Raw genomic sequence first — 22,013 nt, forward strand, 5'->3', positions numbered from 1 at the left:
GAAGTAGACACTAGAATCGGGAACTCATGGAAAAGATATTGGTCACTACGAGAAATCATGAAAAACAACCAAATACCTACAAACCTTAAGTCCAAAGTATTTAACACATGTATCCTTCCCTGTCTCACGTATGGATGCCAAACTTGGGCCCTAACGGACAAGGAAAGGCGAGCTCTCCAAGTTTGCCAAAATAGCATGGAAAGAAGCATGTTGCATATAAAACTTAAAGATAGAATAAAGTTGGATACCATTAGAAAAAGAACAAAGATAACTGACGTAAATCAGACAATGAAGCAATTAAAATGGAAATGGACTGGCCACATGCTCCGAGATAAAAGAGAAAAATGGTCTAAGGACATAACATCATGGTACCCAAGAGATGGCAAAAGGAAGGATGGCGGACAAAAAATGAGATGGGAAAATGAATTCAGAAAGGTAGCTGGAGCCTTGTGGAGAAGACAAGCTCTAGACAGAGAAACATGGAGAAATATGGGAGAGGCCTATGCCAAAGGCAACCAGACTAAACGTCTGCGGAGAAAGGCTAGCAGTAAGCAGTAAGTAAGTAAATGTCCTAAAAGAACGAACTAGTACACTTCGGAGATCGTACTAGTTGGGAGAGTTCTTTTCAGTGAACGAGCAGGCACAACTCTCTTAAAATTCGACAATAGAACTTAAACAATTCTATATAATAAAAAACCATTTTAGAATCTTGCATGCCACTGAGACAAGTCATATCACAAGTTATCAGAAATCATGAATCCACCCCAATTTATTCACATCACTTAACCTACACAGCGTCTTTGTCGCCACTCACTAAAGTGTCAAATTTCACGTATAATGAGTATCTTCTTAAAGTCCCAGGATCATTCTGGCTCCGTGTACATAAACGAGAATTTGTCGTGGCTGGTCGGGGCGATAACTTTCGCCTCAATAAGGCATTGGACTACCCAAGTCGTTGAAACTAGTGGGATATTGTCCTGATTCGCTTTGTTTTGGACTTCGTGGGGACAGTCCCATTCGGTGACTAAAGCGAGGGCACCCGACATGTTTAGGTCCTCCTCGTTGACGACGCGTGTGGTGGCTCCGACTAGGGTGCACACTCGTTCCCAGAATTTTACGAATGTGTCCTGGTCTCCGCAGAGGAGGATAACTTTGTCTTTGAAGAATTGGGTGTTGCGGCGGCCTGATGATGGTACCTGGAACCGTAAGCAAAATAAGTTATGGCAGTTCCATGAAAAACAATTGACGACTGCAAGACAGAACTTATAAATGAAATAGACAACGTAGATTATTAGTCAGTCTCTTCACTTCGCCCGTCGTCGCTTTTAGTGACTTTATGCCCGCTCATATATGAATTTTAGTGTAGCTTTATGTGAGCCAGTGTGGTAAGTGATCTTCAGTATAGTAGCAGTGCTGGTAAGTGATTACTGCCGACAATAGACACCTGGCGACCTTTCTGTTCGTTTGTCCATTATCTCATAAAAAGTATCTAACCTGGCATCACATTTTTCCTCGCTTCGCTCGTTATCTTACCTAAGTAATAGCAACTTTAGGATACTTATCATATAATTAGTAGAGAAAAAACTGGTTTGCAGGCAGGCAAGGATGGTCGCGCGATAAATGATAAAACGGGCCGTCTCTATCGCACTTACAAATAGGAACACAAAATGGTCACTTTCATGCTAATGTCTATAGATATTGGTCAGTTTTAAACACATACCCAGTTGACAAACGCCTGCTTGGTTATGGACCAGCCGGCCGGCAGCGCATACGCATCTGTGTCTAGCAGTTTATTGTTAGTGCAGCACAGGATGACCCACTGATGGGTCACGGACCGGATATCCGCCGCCAAAGACTGGATGTACTTGGCAGTGAGACAGGGACGGGGCGCGATCAGTTTCGTCACGCTGTACTTGGCTTTTGGCACGTCGTCGAAGTGGCTGAAAAGAGAGTAAGGTTAAAAAATGTAATTAAAAAAGTAGTCACCGGTAGTAACATCCGCACAAAAAGAAGGCTGCATAAATATTTGCCTGAGTCTGTGTTTCCACATGAGTACAATCCAGGTCTCTTTAAAGCAAGAGTAAATAGGTATCTCATAGGTAAGCGTGCTCCACCGTAGACCGCATCATCACTTACCATCAGGTGTGATCGTGGTCAAACGTCTACCTATTCATATTTAAAAAAAGCAAACAACGGGGTGTTATAAGTTTGTGCCTGTCTGTGGCATCGCAGTCTTCGAACGACTAAACCGATTTACTCGTAGACTTCGTTTTTTTTTTGCTTGAAACCTGAATTAGTAGTGTTCTCAGCCATGCTTCCTCCTTCAAAGCTTAATCAATCGTAACGAAATTTGAGAATCTGAATAACAATGAAATTATCTGTGTCGGACCGTTTAGTCTTTTTGGCTAATTGTTACCGATTTTGAATACCACCACCTTTTTTGCGCACTAATCAATAAGGCCGTTTTTGGACATTTTTGATGGGCTTTAGCGTCTTTAAAAGAAGAATATCAAAAAAATCAATCAAAAATAATAATAATCTGTGTTGAAAAAACCATTGCTCTATCTTCAAAAACCAGGGAGGAAATAGTCGAGAGCGTTTGTATGGAAAATGACCCCTCCTGTAATTCCTGTATCGTCTTAAGTCATTTGATAATGACTGAGATTTGTGAGATTAATGATTTAAGCTCACAAATCTCACAATGATTTGTTCTTAACGGCCCAGCCACGACATTGGTCTAAGCGCGGCAGCGGTGAGCGGCGGCCATACATTGGAGCGAGACACAGCGATGGGACTTTTCATTCGCACGTATGGCTGCCGCTCACCGCTGTCGCGCTTAGACCAATGTCGTGGCTGGGCCGTTAGGGCTACAGACGCTATTGGCGCATAAGTCCTTTATATAAACTTGGGTAGGTTCATGTGCTTTGACTACCTCTATGGGATACCAGAGTAAATTGTATGTAATGTATTACAATTTACATACATACAACACGAGCTATACGTGCAATTTACATACATACGGTTGGTTAAAACAAAACTATCTATTTAATTGGTAATTGTATCTATCTATTTTTAATCCCCGACGCAAAAACGACGGGGTGTTATAAGTTTGACGAGTCTGTCTGTGTGTGTTGTGTCTGTCTAGTTTTAGTTTTTTTGTTTGAAAGCTGAGTTAGTCGGGAGTGTTCTTAGCCATGTTTCATGAAAATCGGTCCACTATGTCGGGGTTTTTCAAAATTTTAATTTTTGTTTTATACACTTGTGAATAGCAATATTCATTGTAGACGAAAAATACAGCCCAAAAATAATTCATTGATGTCTGAGTAATTTTATGGTTAATTAATTTTGCTTAGAGCGATATGGGGATGATAATTGTCTTTTTCATTACTATCATTACGCATGTTTTGTTGTATATCGACAATTAGATCTATTATAATTACGCAATGGCTAAAAAATATTTAATAATGATGAATTTATAATGACCGGTTATCTACAATAAGGCACCGGTCCCACCGCGAGCTAGTAAGCTATGAGCTATCGGCTATTCATAACTATCATAGCTAACATGTTTTGTTGTATATCGACAATTTGAATCATATTATAACTATACCTTGTACTTTTGGCACTTGAAAAAAGTGTAAACAAACCTGAGCTGTCAAATTTGAGGGTTGTTTATTAGGTAACGTTTGGTTCCTGATATTTTTTCTCTATTTAAAAATAATTGAACTCACTACTATTTTCTATTTCATTCCACTAATATGTAATTTCGTTTAATTTGACGAAACGTATACACCTTCACGAATACAAACATATCGTCATTACATTTAATGAATATTATTATTTTCTTCAGGGAATCATCAACCAAAAAGTACCTAATATTGCAGAGGTTTAAAACTCATGGTTGCATTTTAATCTGGGTGTAACTCCGGTTTCACATTATCCGATCCGATATCGGATGTCGGAAGGATTTCGATGGAAAAATCCAAGATGGCGCCTGTAATGTATGGGATATCGGTCCTACATCCGATATCGGATCGGATAATGTGAAAACGCACTAACTCTACTAAAATATAAAGGTTCACCTTACGCGATTTTTAATTTTATCTGTCTGACATTTGCCATTGCTTGTTATCAATCATCATCATCATCATCTGTTCCGAGTTCGATATTTGTGTTGATGATTGTTATATTTATGTTTTTTAGGGTTCCGTACCAAAAAGGTACAAAAGGAACTCTTATGGCGACGCTCTGTCCGTCTGTATGTCTGTCACATTTCTAAGTATCTTGAGAACTACTTACGCTATCGATTTGAAATTTGGAACAGTTATGAACATTTTAAACCTCTACAAGCTGAAACTATTAATTATATTAATTATAGAAAATGGCCAAAATGGAAGGGGGCAAACTGTAAATGTCAAGTTACTAGGTCAAGTGGGGTATCGTTAGAAAGAGCTCAAATTGTACATATCAAAACTATTTTTTATAATTTTATTGTAGTGGAAAATAAAAAGAATTATGAAGGAAAATGTAAAAAATAAAATACCATTCCCCCTTTTCTCCCGAATTTTACCAACGAATAATTATGACTTACGAAATATTGGTTTTAAGCTAAATTTTACAGGAAAAGGTTTCTGGCCTTAAAAGGTTCACTATCCCTTGATCTGTCAAATTTGACGGCTCCGGTTTGTTTACACTTTTTTCAAGTGCCAAAAGTACAAGGTATAAGCAATGGCTAAAAAATATTTAATGATGATGAATTTATAATGACCGGCTATCTACAATAAGGCACTGGTCCCACCTGGCGAGCTAGTATGCTATGAGCTATCGGCTATAAATACGAATAAAAGATAAGCACTCCCGTGTAAATAAAACAGACGGCGATATTGATAGTTCATCGCTGGGCGAGTAACTATAAGCAACGCCGTGTCTCTTTTTTTACACGGGAGTGATTATCTTTTGTTAGTTTTTATAGCCGATAGCTCATAGTTTACCAGCGCGCGGTGGGACCAGTGCCTAAATCTAGTGACATGTACAGGATAGGTTATACATTTTATGTTGTAGTATACAAGTATACCGTTTCGAATAAATAAATCGTAAATATTTAAAATATTGGGGTAGGTTTGTTAAAATATTATGAAGATATTTCGTGATAATCAAGGAAGCCATAATAAATTATTGCCAATAAATTAAAAACACGGCAACAATTTGCATTAATAGGAAAGTTTTGTTTCACGTGGGCTGTGAAAATGAACATAAAAAAAGTAATTATTGTTCTTCTATTAAATTCATTATGCGCTTCAAGTTCATATGAAACACTCAATGGAAATAGTGTTCCTAAAGGACGAATGAATTTCACGGAACTGTCACGCGAATGTGGTATATATGCTGAAGAATTTAATATAGTAACCGAAGATGGATACATATTGACACTGTTCCACATACCAGGGAGAAAGAAGCCAATACTCTTAGTACACGGAATTGGCGATACATCAAATACTTGGGTACTCAGAGGCAACAAGTCTTTAGGTATAGCTCTAGCGCGTAAGGGCTACGATGTATGGGCCGGGAATGTACGAGGCAACCGATATGGAAGGAGACATGTCCATTTCAACCCGGAAGTCGATGAGAGTTTCTGGGATTTCAGCTTTCACGAAATGGGTTACTACGACTGGCCGGCAATGATCGATCGAGTTTTAAAAGAAACTAAGAAGAGTAAACTCTTAGCTATTGCTCATTCGCAAGGAACTACCTCTTTCTTCGTATTATCTTCTTTAAGACCGGAATACAATAAGAAAATAGAATTGGCAATAGCTCTTGCCCCCGTAGCATTTTTGGGTAATACAGGACCAGTTCTATCTTTAGCTGTGAACGCCGGACCAGTTGTGTTTTCAATGTTAAAAGCTCTACGGATAAACGAGATATTTGCTGACCATAATGCAGAAAAGAAGCTTATAGAACTGCTTTGCACTCAAGGAGTGTTAGGACAGAATATCTGTTCAGTCATGCCTTTAGGTTTGATCGGTGGTTACAATCCTGATGGTATAGAATTAGACTTTATTTCAGTTATTTTTACGCAATACCCGGCAGGCATTTCACGAAAGGACTTAGAACATTATACACAGATATATTTCAGTGGTAAATTTTCTCAATTCGATTACGGATCAGCGAAGAATTTACGCATTTATGGTAAAGCATCGCCTCCTGAATATGATTTGAATAAAGTAAATGTGAAAACCGCTATAATATATGGTGAAAATGATCAGGTAGCAACAGTGGTCGACGTACAACGCCTTGTAAAAGTTTTGCCTAATGTAGTTTATAATCAAGCAATAAGTAAGAAGAAATGGAACCACGTTGATTTCTTGTGGAGTAGCGAAGCAGATAGATATTTGTTTGATCATGTATTTAAATTGTTAGACCTAAATGGTTGGTAATGAAAAGTAACAGGATTGCTAAAATTTTATACTAATAAAACAGGTTATTTGAAGTCATATTTGTGATGTTTAATTTATATAGATATTGTTGTTTTATTGTAAGTATACCGACAAGTCGCCAACGCATCGCCTGTATGTCGCACCTGCGTCGCTCGTGTGTCCCCACTGAGTCACTTACCTGTAAACAATGCCGCCGCCAGCTTCTAATTGTTCTTTATTGAAGAGTTGGTCTGAAAATTCAAGATCTCTGCACTCGGTGCCCGCTGTCGTCTCGCCGTCTTCAGTAACACTAAGTGCCTTGATACTGAAGCTATGTCACCACACAATCCCCAGTATGTCGCGACAACGTCGCTAGTAAGTCGTCACTGTGTCGTCAGTATGTCTTCACCAAGTCGCCAGAGACAAAGGTTAAGGAACTCACCTGTAAACAATGCCTCCACCTGCTTCTAATTGTTCTTTCAGCCTCTCTTTATTGAAGGGTCGGTCGGAGAACTCTAGATCTTCACAGTCAGTGCCTGCTGTCGTCTCGCCATCTTCTTCTGACGAGTAATGCCGCGTGTCTTGACACTGCAATAAAAAAATGTTATGCTTTACCTATTTTAACATAAACTGTTTGTCTTGTGTGACATTCCAAGCTCAAAGAGCCTCTTTGGTACATCATGGACATCAAGGACGAATTTTTGATGAAATCTCAGATTAAATGCCGAAAACAAACTTTAATAACAAAAGGCTCAACAAGATATTTGCCCATGATATCCAGGCTCCTGTGAGAAAATCAGCATTGTTCATGAGATGCCACAGGCAGGTAGCGGCAGGGGTTTACAATGCCTTACCGATAGAAATAAAGTCTCTTTCACCCACTAAATTCTTCAATCGTCTAAAAAAATATCTTATCGAGCTCTGTCCATATAGTCTTAAAGTGTACTTTCTGATTTTAAAATAAAATGAAACTTATTAAAAATGTACCATCTTATGTAAACATACAACTTATGGCAAATAAATGAAATTAAATGAAATTGTCCTTGCACTTGAAGCATAAGGTCTCTTGTGTAACGGAAAGCCACATGTATAGTCTATAGGCAATAAATGTTTAAAAAACATGGCTAAGAACACTCCCGACTAACTCAGCTTTCAGACAAAAAAAACTACATTTAAATCGGTTCATCCGTTCGGGAGCTACGATGCCACAGACAGACACACACACAGACAGACAGACGAACAGACAGACAGACACGTCAAACTTATAACACCCCTTCGTTTTTGCGTCGGGGGTTTCAACATCTCACTTTCTCGCCACTGACATGTCTACCACGTAAAGTCTAACATTGCATAACTCTGACACTATTAAGCTTCATATAATTAACGCTATCTTAACTTTTATTCCTGTACTAGCTTTTCCCCGCGGCTTCGCCCGCGTAAATACTAATCTAACCTTGTTTTCCCATACAAACTTTGGACCCCATTTCACCCCCTTAGGAGGTGAATTTTGATAAATCCTTTCTTAGTACTCATCTATTTATTTATTATTTATTTAAACTTTATTGCACAATTGAAAAAAAAAGTACAAATGGCGGACTTAATGCCTTAAGGCATTCTCTACCAGTCAACCATAGGGCCAAACAGAAATTCGCGAATTATCTACACCTTATAAGGAACCTACGTGCGAAATTTGGAATCTCTTAGACCAGCGGTTTCGACTGTGCGTTGATATTGATATGTCAGTCAGTCAGTTAGTTTCTTCTTTTATATATTTAGATTTATAGAAACTTCATGATAGTTAGCTATTATTAGGTAATTTACCTTGTCAGACTTGAGTTTTTTCGGCGGCTCAGTGCAAGTGAGCAAGAAATGCAGCCCCGCGAACAGTTTGCTGTCCGGTCCTGGGATTGGGCCGAGCGTCGATACCGTGTCTTCGTCGTTCTCAAATTTGGTTAGTTTTGAGTTCTTCTTGCCGATGTTTTGTTTGGCCGCGCCTTTTAGTTGTAGAGGACCCGCTGTGGATAAAACACAGATTAAAAAGTACAGTTTTGCAGTAGTTTTACAGTACAGCAATGATTTCTTAGAATTAGGCATCAGTTTGCTTTATTTCTTGTCTTCGGGATTGTACCTAATATAACCAAACCACAAAATTAAAATTTTAATAACCACAAAATTAAAATTTTGAAAAAACCCCCGACCGCGACATAGTGGACCGATTTTCATGAAACATGGCTAAGAACACTCCCGACTAACTCAGCTTTCAAACAAAAAAACTAAATCGAAATCGGTTCACCCGTTCGGGAGCTACGGTGCCACAGACAGACAGACAGACATGTCAAACTTTCGTCGTTTTTGCGTCGGGGGTTAAAAAACAGACAGAGACGGAAAGAGTCGCACCACAAGGGTTCCGTTTGTACCTTTTTGTTACGGAACCCTAAAATATCTGCAGAATTATCTCTTGAGCCAGAGTAGTAATAGTAACACTTAGCGGCGATATCTTTTTAGCTATCAGACTGCCTACGCTAGGGTGTCCCTTATTTTAATCTTTCGAAAAATTAACAACGCATACCCTCTTAATATGATCATATTACCCCAAAATACCATGATAAAAAATTTCAGTTCATTCCTGTAAGAGGAACCCGTGCCGACTTGCACCTGAAGTTCCCATACAAATTACTATGGAGAAATTTGCTTAAGACACTAGGTTGATATTTTTATTTATTTCGCATTGTTTTTTTGTTCGCATCGAGATGTTTATGTGAAATATTGTTTATAGATACGGCAGTACTATACTCGGTAAATGTCAAAAAAAAAATGAAAATTAAAAATTTATTTTTTGGATTTTCATACAATGTATGGGAAATTGCATGAAAGTCGGCACGGGTTCCAGTTATAGGGATGAGCTGAAATTTATTTTGAGGGTGTGTTGGGGTAAAACGAGCCCATTTAGGGGGTATGCGTTACTAATTTCTGTAAATCGTAAAATAAGGGACACCCTAGCCTACGCCTGTTGTTTTTTCTGTCGCTCATAAGTTTGATGTGTATGTCTGTGGCATCGTAGCTCCCGAACGGATGAACCGATTTCGATGAAGTTTTTTTTTGTTTGAAAGCTGAGTTAGTCGGGAGTGAGCCACGTTTCCTGAAAATCGGTCAGGTATGTCGCGGTCGGGGGTTTTTTCAAAATTTTAATTTTGTGGTTAGGTTATGTATTGTTGGGTTTTATGAGAAGTCTTAATGAAGATTATGTCAATTATTTGTATTGTATTTTAGGGGCATACCACGAGAATGTCGCTTACGGCATGCAATTCTTCTAATACTTCTGAAGACGCTAAGAAAGCGAAGTTGTGTCTGACAACCTTTCATGACTTGGTTAACAAATTGGCAGTATTTGGCTCATTTTTTTTCAAAGTTGTCCACCCCACTTTTTTTGGTTTTGGAATTTTTTATGTGATTTTCACTCAGAATCGCGAGCTCTTTCAATCCTAATAGGAGAAAAAAAGTGTATGAAAAAATGGAACGGGAAAAAAATCCTTGGGAAATTTTTTTTCTCCCATCAGGATCGAAAGAGCTCGCGATTCTGAGTATGAATAGCGTACTAACCTAACCACAACATTAAAATTTTGAAAAAACCCCCGACCGTGACATAGTGGACCGATTTTCATGAAACATGGCTAAGAACACTCCCGACTAACTCAGCTTTCAGACAAAAAAAACTAAATCTAAATCGGTTCATCCGTTCGGGAGCTACGATGCCACAGACAGACACACACACAGACAGACAGACAAACAGACAGACAGACAGACACGTCAAACTTATAACACCCCATCGTTTTTGTGTCGGGGGTTAAAAAAATACCCATGAATCCCATGATACATAAAAAGTGGGGTGGACAATGTTGAAAAAAATGGCCCTTTTTCTCGAGCTTTACGGATTTGTTTGATATAAGCAGTGATCGGGGATTTGGATACCACACTGCGGGATGTCGATTAGAAACATATTAAAACAATTATGATAAAAAACTGTCCTTTTTCTAACCACATTAAAGCTTGGAATCCCGCGGCATCGGCATATCCATACTAGCATAATGTTTGAGGTCATTCACCCCGTGTGGCATCCAAATCCCCGATCATTGGATATAAGTAGCTGTCGTACAAGTGTGTTGCCGTACAAGGCAAAAGTATGTTCGTAAAAGCGACTTTGTCTTCAAATGCCCCTTTAGTCCCTTTACCTTTCACACCGTCTATTTTTCGTGGCGTCCTTTATTGCACTTCAGGTTCCACGATCGCTATCTTCTAATCTGATCGGTGGCGCTGTTACTACTTTCGCTCATTTCATTACATTCATTGTCTTATAAGAGGCATAGGCTGGGCCGGCTGCATCAAACCGCCTGTCACCGTTAAAGCGTTCGTAAAATTTTGTTGTATGGGAAGTTCCATAGACGTCTGCAGCGAGACGATGATGTGTCTGTCAAATGTGGTTGATGCAACTGGCCCTAAATATCACAGCATATTAATAACATTTCTGAAACAGTATTTTACCTTTAACACCATCATACCTTCATCGAAATTACATGTTAGTGGAATGAAATGGAAAATAGTAATGAGCTCAATTATTTTTAAATAAGAAAAAAAATCAGGAACCAAACGTTACCTAATAAACAACCCTCAAATTTGACAGCTCCAGTTTGTTTACACTTTTTTCAACAGCCAAAAGTACAAACTATAAATTTCAACACCATCTACTTCTAATCTGACCGGTGGCACCGAGTTACTGTTTTCGTTCATTTCCGGACTGACGACCGGTCTGGCTCAGTCGGTAGTGACCCTGCCTGCTAAGTCCTGGGTTCGAATTCCGGTAAGGGCATTTATTTGTGTGATGAGAAATATTTGTTCCTGAGTCATGGATGTTTTCTATGTATATAAGTATGTATTTATCTATTTAAGTAATAAATGTATTTATCTATTTAGTCTATATAATGTATATCTTCGCTTAGCACCCATAGTACAAGCTTTGCTTAGTTTGGGGGGTTTGGGGCTAAGTTGATCTGTATAAGATGTCCCCAATATTTAAATAAATATTATAGGACATTCTTACACAGATTGACTGAGGCCCACGGTAAGCTCAAGAAGGCTTGTGTTGTGGGTACTCAGACAACGATATATATAATATATAAATACTTATATACATAGAAAACATCCATGACTCAGGAACAAATATCTGTGCTCATCACACAAATAAATGCCCTTACCGGGATTCGAACCCGGGACCGCGGCGTAGCAGGCAGGGTCACTACCGACTGCGCCAGACCGGTCGTCAAAGATTTATTTATTTATAGGCTGTGCCTGAGTAGTCTATCACAGCACATTAATAACATAATTAAAACAGTATTTTACCTTTAACACCGTCTATCTTCCTCGGTGTCCGCTGTACTTCTGGTTCCACGCCCGCTACCTCTTCTAATCTGACCGGTGGTGCTGAGTTACTGCTTTCGCTCATTTCGCTGCTTTCACTCGCTAGTCGCTTGCGACTGACTGGTGTGCTCTTGGTTTTTACTCCTGTAAAATAAATATTGAAGTTATAGTTACGGCTGGAAGATCTTAAGCATTCTGTAGACTTGTGAGTTTCATTGTTCGGTTCAAGCATCGAAGATACGAGGTTTCATGCGATAGATGCAACGTACCTATAAGTTGAGAATCAATTTTAATTAAGAAGGTTGCTTCGATTTGTAAAATGATTGCGATGCGCGAACGGCAATTCCTTTAAAAGATATTATAATGTCGAAAACGACCGGTCTGGCGCAGTCGGTAGTGAACCTGCCTGCTACGCCGCGGTCCCGGGTTCGAATCCCGGTAAGGGCATTTATTTGTGTGATGAGCACAGATATTTGTTCCTGAGTCATGGATGTTTTCTATGTATATAAGTATTTATATATTATATATATCGTTGTCTGAGTACCCACAACACAAGCCTTCTTGAGCTTACCGTGGGCCTCAGTCAATCTGTGTAAGAATGTCCTATATTTTTTTTTTAAAACATTTTCAGGGAAATGATAAAATCTAAATTTTCCAATTGCATTCTCCTTCGTGCTCATGGAACGAAAAGGAATACACATAAATACTCATTGACCTTAATTCCCATGTCTAATTTTGCACTAGGCGCCATACAAAGTTGCCCATAGTTTTGAAGATAAAAAAACCGGCCAACCGGCCAACCGGCCGTTCCGTAGTTTCAGACATTTTTTCAAAAACTGTTTAACGATGGGTTAAACAGTTTTTGAAAAAGTTCAAAATAATTTTCCTAAAAATAAATCACTCCCTAATAAAAAAATCCACTTTTTATTTTACCACTTTGTTGGCGTGATTGAGGCACTGGTCCCACTGCGAGCTAGTAAGCTATGAGCTATCGGCTATAAAAACGAAAAGATAAGCATCCCCGTGCAAACAAAAGAGACACGGCTATTTTGATAGCTCACCGCTGGGCGAGTAACTATAAACATCGCCGTGTCTCTTTTATTTACACGGGAGTGATGATCTTTTGTTCGTTTTTACAGCCGATAGCTCATAGCTTACTAGCTCGCGGTGGGACCAGTGCCTGATATACATATTGGTACCTCAGCTTTCTTGTGCTAACGGTTACTGAGATTATCCGCGGACGGACGGACAGATAGACAGACATGGCGAAACTATAAGGGGTCCTAGTTGATTACGGAACCCTAAAAAAAATATTACTTGTGAATGCTTTATACCTGATGTGGACGCCTTCGGACTTTTCGGTGACGCCACGCGTTTCTTCGCACTGGAGTTGCCTTTGTCCCGCGACCGTGCACTTCTAGGGCCCTGGAAATAAGAAAATTTTTATTAAAATCCATACTATACTATATTACTATATACTACTTTACTGTACTTTATTTTAATTATCTATTGTATTCTAGTGTACAATTGTATGTGCCTAATCTATAATAAATAACCTAGTTTTAAGCTAAATTTGTATTATTAACAAAAATATGAATAAAGAATTTCAATTTCAATTTCAAAATATAAAATATATAATATGTTTGTCCGTCTTTCCGGGCAAAACGGAGCGACGAATTGTCGTGATTTTTTAAGTGGAGATACACACACACACTTTCCCCTTTATAATATTAGAATGGATGTTTAGATTATATAGTTGTAGCATACATGTATGATATTATCCAGATCGAGTTCCCTGTGGTGTCGCCGGCGCGGCGTGGCGGGCGACGTGGGCGAGCGCGGGCGAGACGACTCCTTGAGCGACCTCGCTTGGTCCTCTGTTAGATATAGCTCGCTCGCTGTCACCATTACCACTGTGTCGCTGGAATGTAAAACGATATATCATTAACGACTTCGCCTGTATCTCGTAAAAGGGTAGGCGTCTAGGCGTACATGAAACTACTCAAGTTTTAGTCTCTCTTGGCAATTATGGCCATTATGGGAGTGAAAGAAAACGAAATTGTGACATTGAAGTGACAGGTTGCCAGCCTCTCGCCTTCCACCGGTAGCCGAACCGAGATTCGAACCCGGGTCTCCAGTTTACGCAACAAACGTTATTACCATCAAACTAGCAGCACCGGCAGGTACTGTAGATTACTAAAATAGAACGAGCTATCTAAAAACTATCTATACTTATCTAAACATTTGAAATTAATCTATAGAGTTAATTATCATAGTGTGTATTTCTGAATCTGAAATATTAAAATGAAGGTTCAAAATGAAGAGGGGCAGTCGAGACACTGATTTCACTAGTTCTTATACAAGCGCAATACAACCATGACATAAAACAAATAAAGAATCGAATAAAAAACGTACCCATCAGTAGTGCACCTATAAGTGACAGTACCGCTATCATTTTCTTCAATACCAAGCACCAAACCCGGCTCATAGTTCTGCTCCTCATCAACCATAGCATACACCGACTGACCATGCAACGGCAGTGTCTTCGTATCACCAAATATTATAAAATCATCCAGCAAAACCTTTGACTGACCATCGTCAAACTTGATCAAGTATTTGTTAGGCTCCGTTATCTCAAGTACTTTACCCGAATAGTACCGTTTATCCACCCACTTTGCTAAGACTACAGTATCCAGAGCATAACCTGGGTACTCCGTCTTAACCAAAGACTTTTCAACCGGCGTAGCAGGCCTTGGAGAAGTTGGTCTGCGTTTCTGTTTCAGCTTTGACACAGACTTCGGAGTTGCAACTAACGATAGTGGTTTCTCAGATTTAGGAGACTTCAAAATCTTTTCAGTATCACCATTTGTTGGCACCATTTCAGGAGAATTCATCCCGTGCATATATTCCGGCTCTTCGGCTTGAGTCGGTAAGATATTCCTTTTAGTTTTGCTTGAGAGATTCCGTCGTCCTCTGACTCTCGTTTTCTTTAGAGAACTCTTTGGTGTTGCTTTGTCAGTTTTGCAGGACTCCTCCGGAGATAAGTTTCCATTGCTCAGTGAATCGCTAGACGGGGTAGTTTGGACACCAACTGAGATTTTATCATCACTACATGAACGGTAGCCTTCGAAAGCTTCTTTAGCGTGAGCGAAGACGTCATGTACTTTCTTCATTACAGCATCAAAGCCTTTCACAGAGCTTGAAGGGTTCACAACTGATTTTCTTGGTGGTTGAGGAACTACGAATGCTCCGTCAGTGGTTCTATTACTCGAACTTGAAGTAGAACTGATTGTTGACGCGAAAGACGTCCTGTTAATAGGTAGATTAATCATTCCCGTGCTAGTAACGCTTGAGGGTGAAGTACTGACAGACACATCGCCTAAGTACGGATCGATTGTGAAGCGTTTAGAAAATCTTTGGTATTCGCGATACATATCCAAACCTAAATCATTATCAGTTTTAACGACATACAGTGATTGGAACTCGCCGTCTTCATTATAATTTACGATGACATCGAACATAGGTTGCGGCTGTGTTTCGGATAAATTATCCGATCTCCCATGCCCGTTTTGAAGCGGCGAAATAGTCGATGGAGTTGTGTTATTGCTAACACGAAAAGATTCATTTTTACCACGTTTTAAATTATTAGTTAGCTTCAACATATCCGGAGTACTGTCGCTATCATCTGTCCTTTTCCCTGAAGACAATTCAGTTGGTGTTGATGAATTTCCATTCGATAATTTAGAGATTAACTTCGAAGCAACAGTTGGCAAATGATCAGGACTGGGTATAGATTCAACGCTGTCAGTGCTTTCTTGATCAGTGGTTTTTCCTTTGTTAAAATCCAATCTTTTCGGTTGAGAATTAGTTTGGTCGGAGTAGTTGTAACCTTCGCTTCGAGTTTCAATGATTTTCCCTGGGCTTATGGTCTCTTGCCTATCTTTGACGATGACAGGATCACTGCTGTAATTGTTAGTAATAGTTTTAGTTAATGCATCATCGTCGGTAGTTGGGGATAGGACTAGGTGGAAATTTTGAGAATCATTCATTTCAGATCCGCTTTCTTCAGCGATAGTTTCAGGGACTTTAGTAAGTTCTTTGCTAGGATCAATGCTTGGACGCTCTTCAACTTTTTCGTCAAGTTTCAATTTCTTTGGGGTCTTTCTTTCTTTAGTGATATCAACACTTGCCGGGCGACTTTTAGGAGTCCTTGGTGTTTTAGGTTTAGTAATGTCAGCGCTATTGCTCCTTTTGAGTCTAGGACTGGATCGAACAGGAGTCCGTACTCGGGAAGGAAGGATATCTTCGTTTTTAGCTGCGCTGATGATTTCGGACACTTCTTCGTCGAGGTTTTGCGTGTTGATTATGGATTCAGTGTTATCAAGCTTTTGTATTTTAGCGCTGCTGTCTTCTGCTTCATCTGTGAGTTTCCTCTTGAACTGCAACGTTGGTTTGTCATCTGAAAAAAAAAATTGATAAATTATTTAACCTTCCACCCTCAAATTTAAATGATAACTTTAAACGCACACAAACAAATTCTAAACTTGTATTGGTATTTCTGATTTACAAATTACACTTGGTAATCTGGAGGTATATTTTTATTTTGTTGTCGATTTCACTTTTTTTTTTCAGAATCACGAGCTCTTTCAATTCTAAGAGGAGACAAAAAATGTCCCAAAATTTTCATACAATTGTTTACTTTCCTCTGAGTTACGATCAAACAGATTCTATGAGAAATTGTAACTCAGTGGAAATAAAAATGTAAGACATTTTTATTTTCATGCGCAATCCAAAGAGCTCATGATTCTGAGCAGAAAAAATACAAAAATTCCCACATTTGGAAAAATAAAGAGTAAAACCGACAACAAAATACAAATCCGCCCGTATATCTTAAGGTAATGTATTACCTTGGGCTTCAGGTTGTACTTCTTCTTTGCTATCATCAAGAAGAATGACGGATGTCTGAAATATAAAAAAAAATGGATTAACTATAGTCACACACAAACACTACAGTCTAGAGCTCTTATAAGCGCAACCCACACACAGGCGGCGCGTCTTACGTCTTTCCTATACAAAATGTACTGAGGAGACGATTTTTAAATTACACTCAAGCGACGCGGCGCAGGCGTCCGTTCCACGCCCCACGACCCTCGCCGCCCGTGTGTATTTTACGCCTTAGGCGACTGTACAGACACAGTATAATAAAGAGTACTATCGTACAGTATGGCCACTCCCGCTCCCCGCTGAAAGTGCCGCCCATCCCCTCTCGGTTACCTCACAGTTACCGTCTGTTAAAAACGCGAACTGTCGATCTGTCATATCTCACCCATACAAGCATGGTACGCGTTCACCTACACGAGCTTAGAATTTGTGCTAGGAACGCGCCTCTTTCATACATTTGATCACCAGTGTTCGAGATGTGGTACAGGCCAGAGTAAAATTTTATACAACGGGCATTTACCGAGCCCTGCTGATGAAATATCAAGTCTTAAAATTTAAAAATAACATACTTCATCCTTTCCCAAGACAGCATCCTCCTCCGGCTCGTACACCGGGCTCTCCGGGAACAGCGGCTGTGATGTGTTCCCGTTTGTCTTCACTCCACCGTTCAGGCTTTGGGATTCTGAAGACAATACACAATAACCTCATAAGGATCATCAATCATCATACAGAAATGCTGTTGGACATAAGGAAAAATAGTTTTGTCTATTTTTTTTTTATGGGATAGGAGGCAAACACGCAGACAGGTAGCCTGATGGTAAGCATTCACTGCTGCAAATGGACACCCAAAACACCAGAAGTGCAGCCAAATAGTACTAGACCCTACTCATAGTGTTGTGTTCCTGCCGGTGAGTAAGGCTGCCAGAGCTCAACAAGGGTGCGGTGTGCTGGTGACGGAAGGCCTTTGAACTTTTACTTAACACAGCAAAAGGGAATGTACAAGTTTCTAATGGGGTGGCAACGCGCATGTGACACTCTTTGAGTTGCAGGCGTCAGGTTACGGTGACTGCTTTCCATCAGGCGGACCATATGCTTGTTAGCCACCGATATAGTATAAAAAAATAGAAAGTGTGTTGCCGGCTTTTTCTATTTTATTTTTTCATCAATCAGGAATGTCTAAAAGGTATACTATATTTAAAAAAAATTAAAATAAAAATTCACACCTCCTGCAGGACACACATCTGCGACAGAGTGGCTGGACCAGCAATCCAAGTTGCAGGTTCTAGTTCTGCCACAGGTGTAAATTTTTTCATTTTCTTTTAATTAATTCTTATTATAATTTCAAATAGAATTCAATTTTGTTCATAATTAAAATAAAGCATTAGTACTGATAGTTAGCTATGAATGTCCAAATAATCTAAAGTAGAATTTATTTTGTTTTTGAAAATAACAATTCATGCATAACGGCTACAGAATGATCGCGGCAGTTCTCTAATATGAATCTAGTATGAAAAATCTTTCCAAACCAATTGTTACATAATTATAGGTTCTAATTTACATAAAAACCTGTTTACAACGTATAAAACCCAAGGACCTCATCATAAAAAACATTACTTGTAGGAACATGTCATGAGAAATTAAAATATTTTAGGTTAACTCTAAACTTTAGAAAAATCATCTCATATTTATCAAAATGAATGATAGTACTCTTGAACTAAGATATACGCATTGTACTCGTTATAATTTAATGAAAGCCCTGTTGTTGCATTGTTTTCATAAACAATGAAAGATTAGATATGAGTGCACTTGTAACCTATGTTAGCTAACAATATTGATGTTTGGATTATAACCCGGCTAAATAATATGGACCGAATGACAGAGAAAAATGGGCGAGGTAAAACGAAATTCGAATGTTTTTGTTAAAAATTAGAGGATTTCAATAATGAATCTCCCAATTTATCACATTAGTCAAAGAATACTTAAGTGAAACAAAAGACAACTAGAGAATGCGCATTCAAAATCATGCCAAGTCACAATTACATGCGGGGCTTCTGGATTTTGGCGGGTAATATGCTTGAACGTCAAGTCCAATTGAGATTTTTTAAATGAATTTTAGTTGAAAATACATTACTTACCCGTCTCCTGAGGGTCGGATTCCATGGCTCGCAGTTCTTTTAGAACAACAAGGGGTCGGTGTTATAATTTAACTACGTATTAAAGTAAAAAATGACGAGATTCTGCACTCAAAACATCTGTCACTTCGTAACACTAGACATTTTTGCAACTAAGCAATTAAAGCGGTGAAAGGTCGTATCACCAAGGGCTGGTATTAATACATAACAATCAATATGACACAAATAATAATTAAAAGGGCAAATATATTATGAAGGAATACACGTGAGGCAAAAACACCGACGAAAGAAAGTCAAACAGTCGGCCGCTCCGGAGCCCCGACCCGCTTGCTTGTTGATTTTTAATGTTGCCAGGTTTGTTTAAAAATTTCTTCCAAAAAATTTCTAAACTCATTTAAACTTTATTGACGCATATTTTAGACGAATCTATTTCCTTGTTATTTTTCAAATTATTAAACAGATAGAATTTTGTAATCTCTCAGTATCAGGACGGCAATACTGCCTACTTCGCAAGAACTGGATGGCAGCACATGCGGAAAGACTTGAAAGTTATTGTTCACACTTTATTCAGTTTAGTTCCGCGAGTAAACTGTAGATGGCATTGCAAACTGGGTATTTTTGTTAGCAAATTGTTTCTACAGTAAGTAGATGAACCACTACCCTCTTACTTTCTAATGAAAAGAAACAAGAAACGTCATGTATACCAACAGTATTTTTGTATTTGGTTCAAAAGGATTTTGTGAAACACGGAAAGATGCAATAACGTCCTTGCCATTAGAGTTGTCATGGAAAATATTTTCGTAAGTTCCAAAAAGTCATGTGTAGGGTACTCATTTTTTATTTTCTGTTACAAAAAAAAGACATTCAAAGTGGCATTAAAAGTTGTTGAGTTTGTGTTGTGTGGTTACGATTAAGCTATATTTTTATTTAGTTAGGTATTTCGTGACTTAAAATATCACTTAACATTTCAGATATTTAGATGATGCATCATTAAGAACTGCTACTAAAGTGATGAAAACTTGGAAACAAATTATATTGAGCGATAAGAAACTGAGGCGGCGATTAAATATATTCGAACTGGGCCTCAAGCTTGGTTCTCATCACTTAGCCAGATTCTATAAAGAAAACAGACAAAAAGTAAAAACTACCAAAAAATCTCAAAGATATTACAAGCCTATTTACGAAAATTCAGGTAACTAAAAAAGTATTTCTATATTATTATCTAGGGGTGTCCTGCCGTTTCGCCAAAAAACGTTTCGTCAAATTTCATTTCCCAATAATCATTTCGCAATAGTTTCATTTTCCAAAGTATTGTTTGGCAAAGGTATGTTTCGCAATGAATTTGTTTGGTCAAATTATCATTTGGCACAATTTTACTTAGTCAAATTTTATTTAGACAAAACTTTATTTCGCAAACGTTTTTAATGGCAAAACTTATATCCCAAAAACATGTTTGGTCAAAATTTCACATCGCAAATTTCGAAATTATTTAGGCATTTGCATTTTCATTTCTACGGGATTAATTTAATTTACCGAAGATTTTTTTGCCAAATTTAACTTAAAATTGTCAAATGATAATTTCAGTTTTATTCCCAAGGCTTCAGTTGGACAAGAAAAGTTTGCTCAACTTTATTTTTGTCAAATTAATTACTGGACAAAATTATTTTGTCAACCACTTTTTTGTCAAAAAATGTTTCTACAAATTACACCATGCAAAACCACGTTTGACAATAAATATTACAAGGCATAAATGTAATGTAATCATTTTATTAGTATTGTAACAGAAAACTCGTGTGCGACAGGGTCAGTTTAGGTGCGACGACGAGCGAAGCGAGGAGGAGCGTGTTAGGTTGACAGTGAGCAAACTGGAAATGGCTTTTTAAAGTACTTAAAAATTAATAGAACATAATGGTCTTGAAAACATAAATTAAGGTTTCTTTTTAATAAAATGTATCCGGAGATGTAAGTGAAAATGTCATCCTTGACATTTGCAGCAGGAGGAAAAAAGTACGACATACACATTATTTCACACAAATCTTGGACACAAAGTATAAAATCAACAAACAATTTTCTAGTGCGCCATTTAATTACAATATATTGGGAAATGGAAATTTTGCCTAACAATACCTTTGACTAAATAATATTTGGTAAAATGAAATTTGGCCAAGTAAATATTTTGGGAAACAAATACTTGCCAAAAAAAGTTTTGCTAAATGTCAATTTGCGATAAGTTGTTTTGCCAAACGTTTATTTGGGAAATGATAATTTGGGAATAATAGTTTGGGATGTGAAACTTTGGGAAACGTTTTTTGGCGAATCGTCAGTAAACCGAATCTTCAAATCTAAAAGAGGTGGCGATGTCTTAGTCGTATGCGCTAAACGATTCAAATTAATGTAATAAAATTACGTAGGTACCCATTACTTACTAGAAACATGTTAGCTAAATAAAATGGAACTGAAGATGACGCCTTTTTTGCATCACATTCGAAAATAATTTTGTATTTCTCGCCATTTTTGACAGATTTTGTCTGTATGTCTGTCTTTTGTGGACAGAATATACAGACATTTAATGGATTTCACACGATACATCTTCTGACAAACAGGGTGTTTATGTACATTCGACCTATCTACATATACCATGCCACATTCATTACTTTAGTAGATACATAAGTTAAATTGTGAAACATACCGAGCATGAACCGCGTTGACGTGATATATGCGGCTGCTATGGCTACGTAAATTATACTTCTAACGGCTAAAGGAACCGTTCGGGTTGAGACTGCAGTTTTTGACTTGCTGATGCTGGGGTATTGCAGCGTAGCGTGGCTTTACTGCCAACAACATTGTTTTTTGTTTGTAGGTATGATACGTTGGTATCAAACAACATACGCTTCGCTAAAACTTAAGCAGCCACATACCTGCTTATGCATTGCTGCCAAAGATTGTCAAAAGCTCGAGCAGGGCAGCTCAAATTCTGAATTATGCGGTAGAAATGTCGTTTTTATACCTACTATATATATTGCTCCAGAATACAAAGCAATATTGCACCGCTATATTACTGCAGTAGTATTGTTAGCACTCCGGATATCTTCTTTGCTGCAGTAATGCCGGTTTA

General features: G+C 38.3%; 1 protein-coding gene across 1 annotated transcript; it reads right to left on the minus strand.

Moving 5' to 3' along the window:
* Positions 1-106: 106 nt before the first annotated feature.
* LOC125234241 (TP53-binding protein 1-like) lies at positions 107-19,210 on the minus strand. Its single transcript, XM_048140449.1, has 11 exons — positions 18,902-19,210; positions 17,336-17,448; positions 16,733-16,787; positions 14,241-16,284; positions 13,593-13,746; positions 13,160-13,250; positions 11,808-11,969; positions 8,235-8,428; positions 6,856-7,001; positions 1,721-1,940; positions 107-1,196 (listed from the first exon to the last, which is right to left on the minus strand). Exons 1-11 carry the CDS (start codon positions 18,924-18,926, stop codon positions 864-866), a joined length of 3,537 nt encoding a protein of 1,178 aa, XP_047996406.1. The 5' UTR covers positions 18,927-19,210; the 3' UTR covers positions 107-863.
* Positions 19,211-22,013: the final 2,803 nt, after the last annotated feature.

This window comes from Leguminivora glycinivorella, chromosome 15, assembly GCF_023078275.1.
Source record: "Leguminivora glycinivorella isolate SPB_JAAS2020 chromosome 15, LegGlyc_1.1, whole genome shotgun sequence".
Taxonomy (NCBI): domain Eukaryota; kingdom Metazoa; phylum Arthropoda; class Insecta; order Lepidoptera; family Tortricidae; genus Leguminivora; species Leguminivora glycinivorella.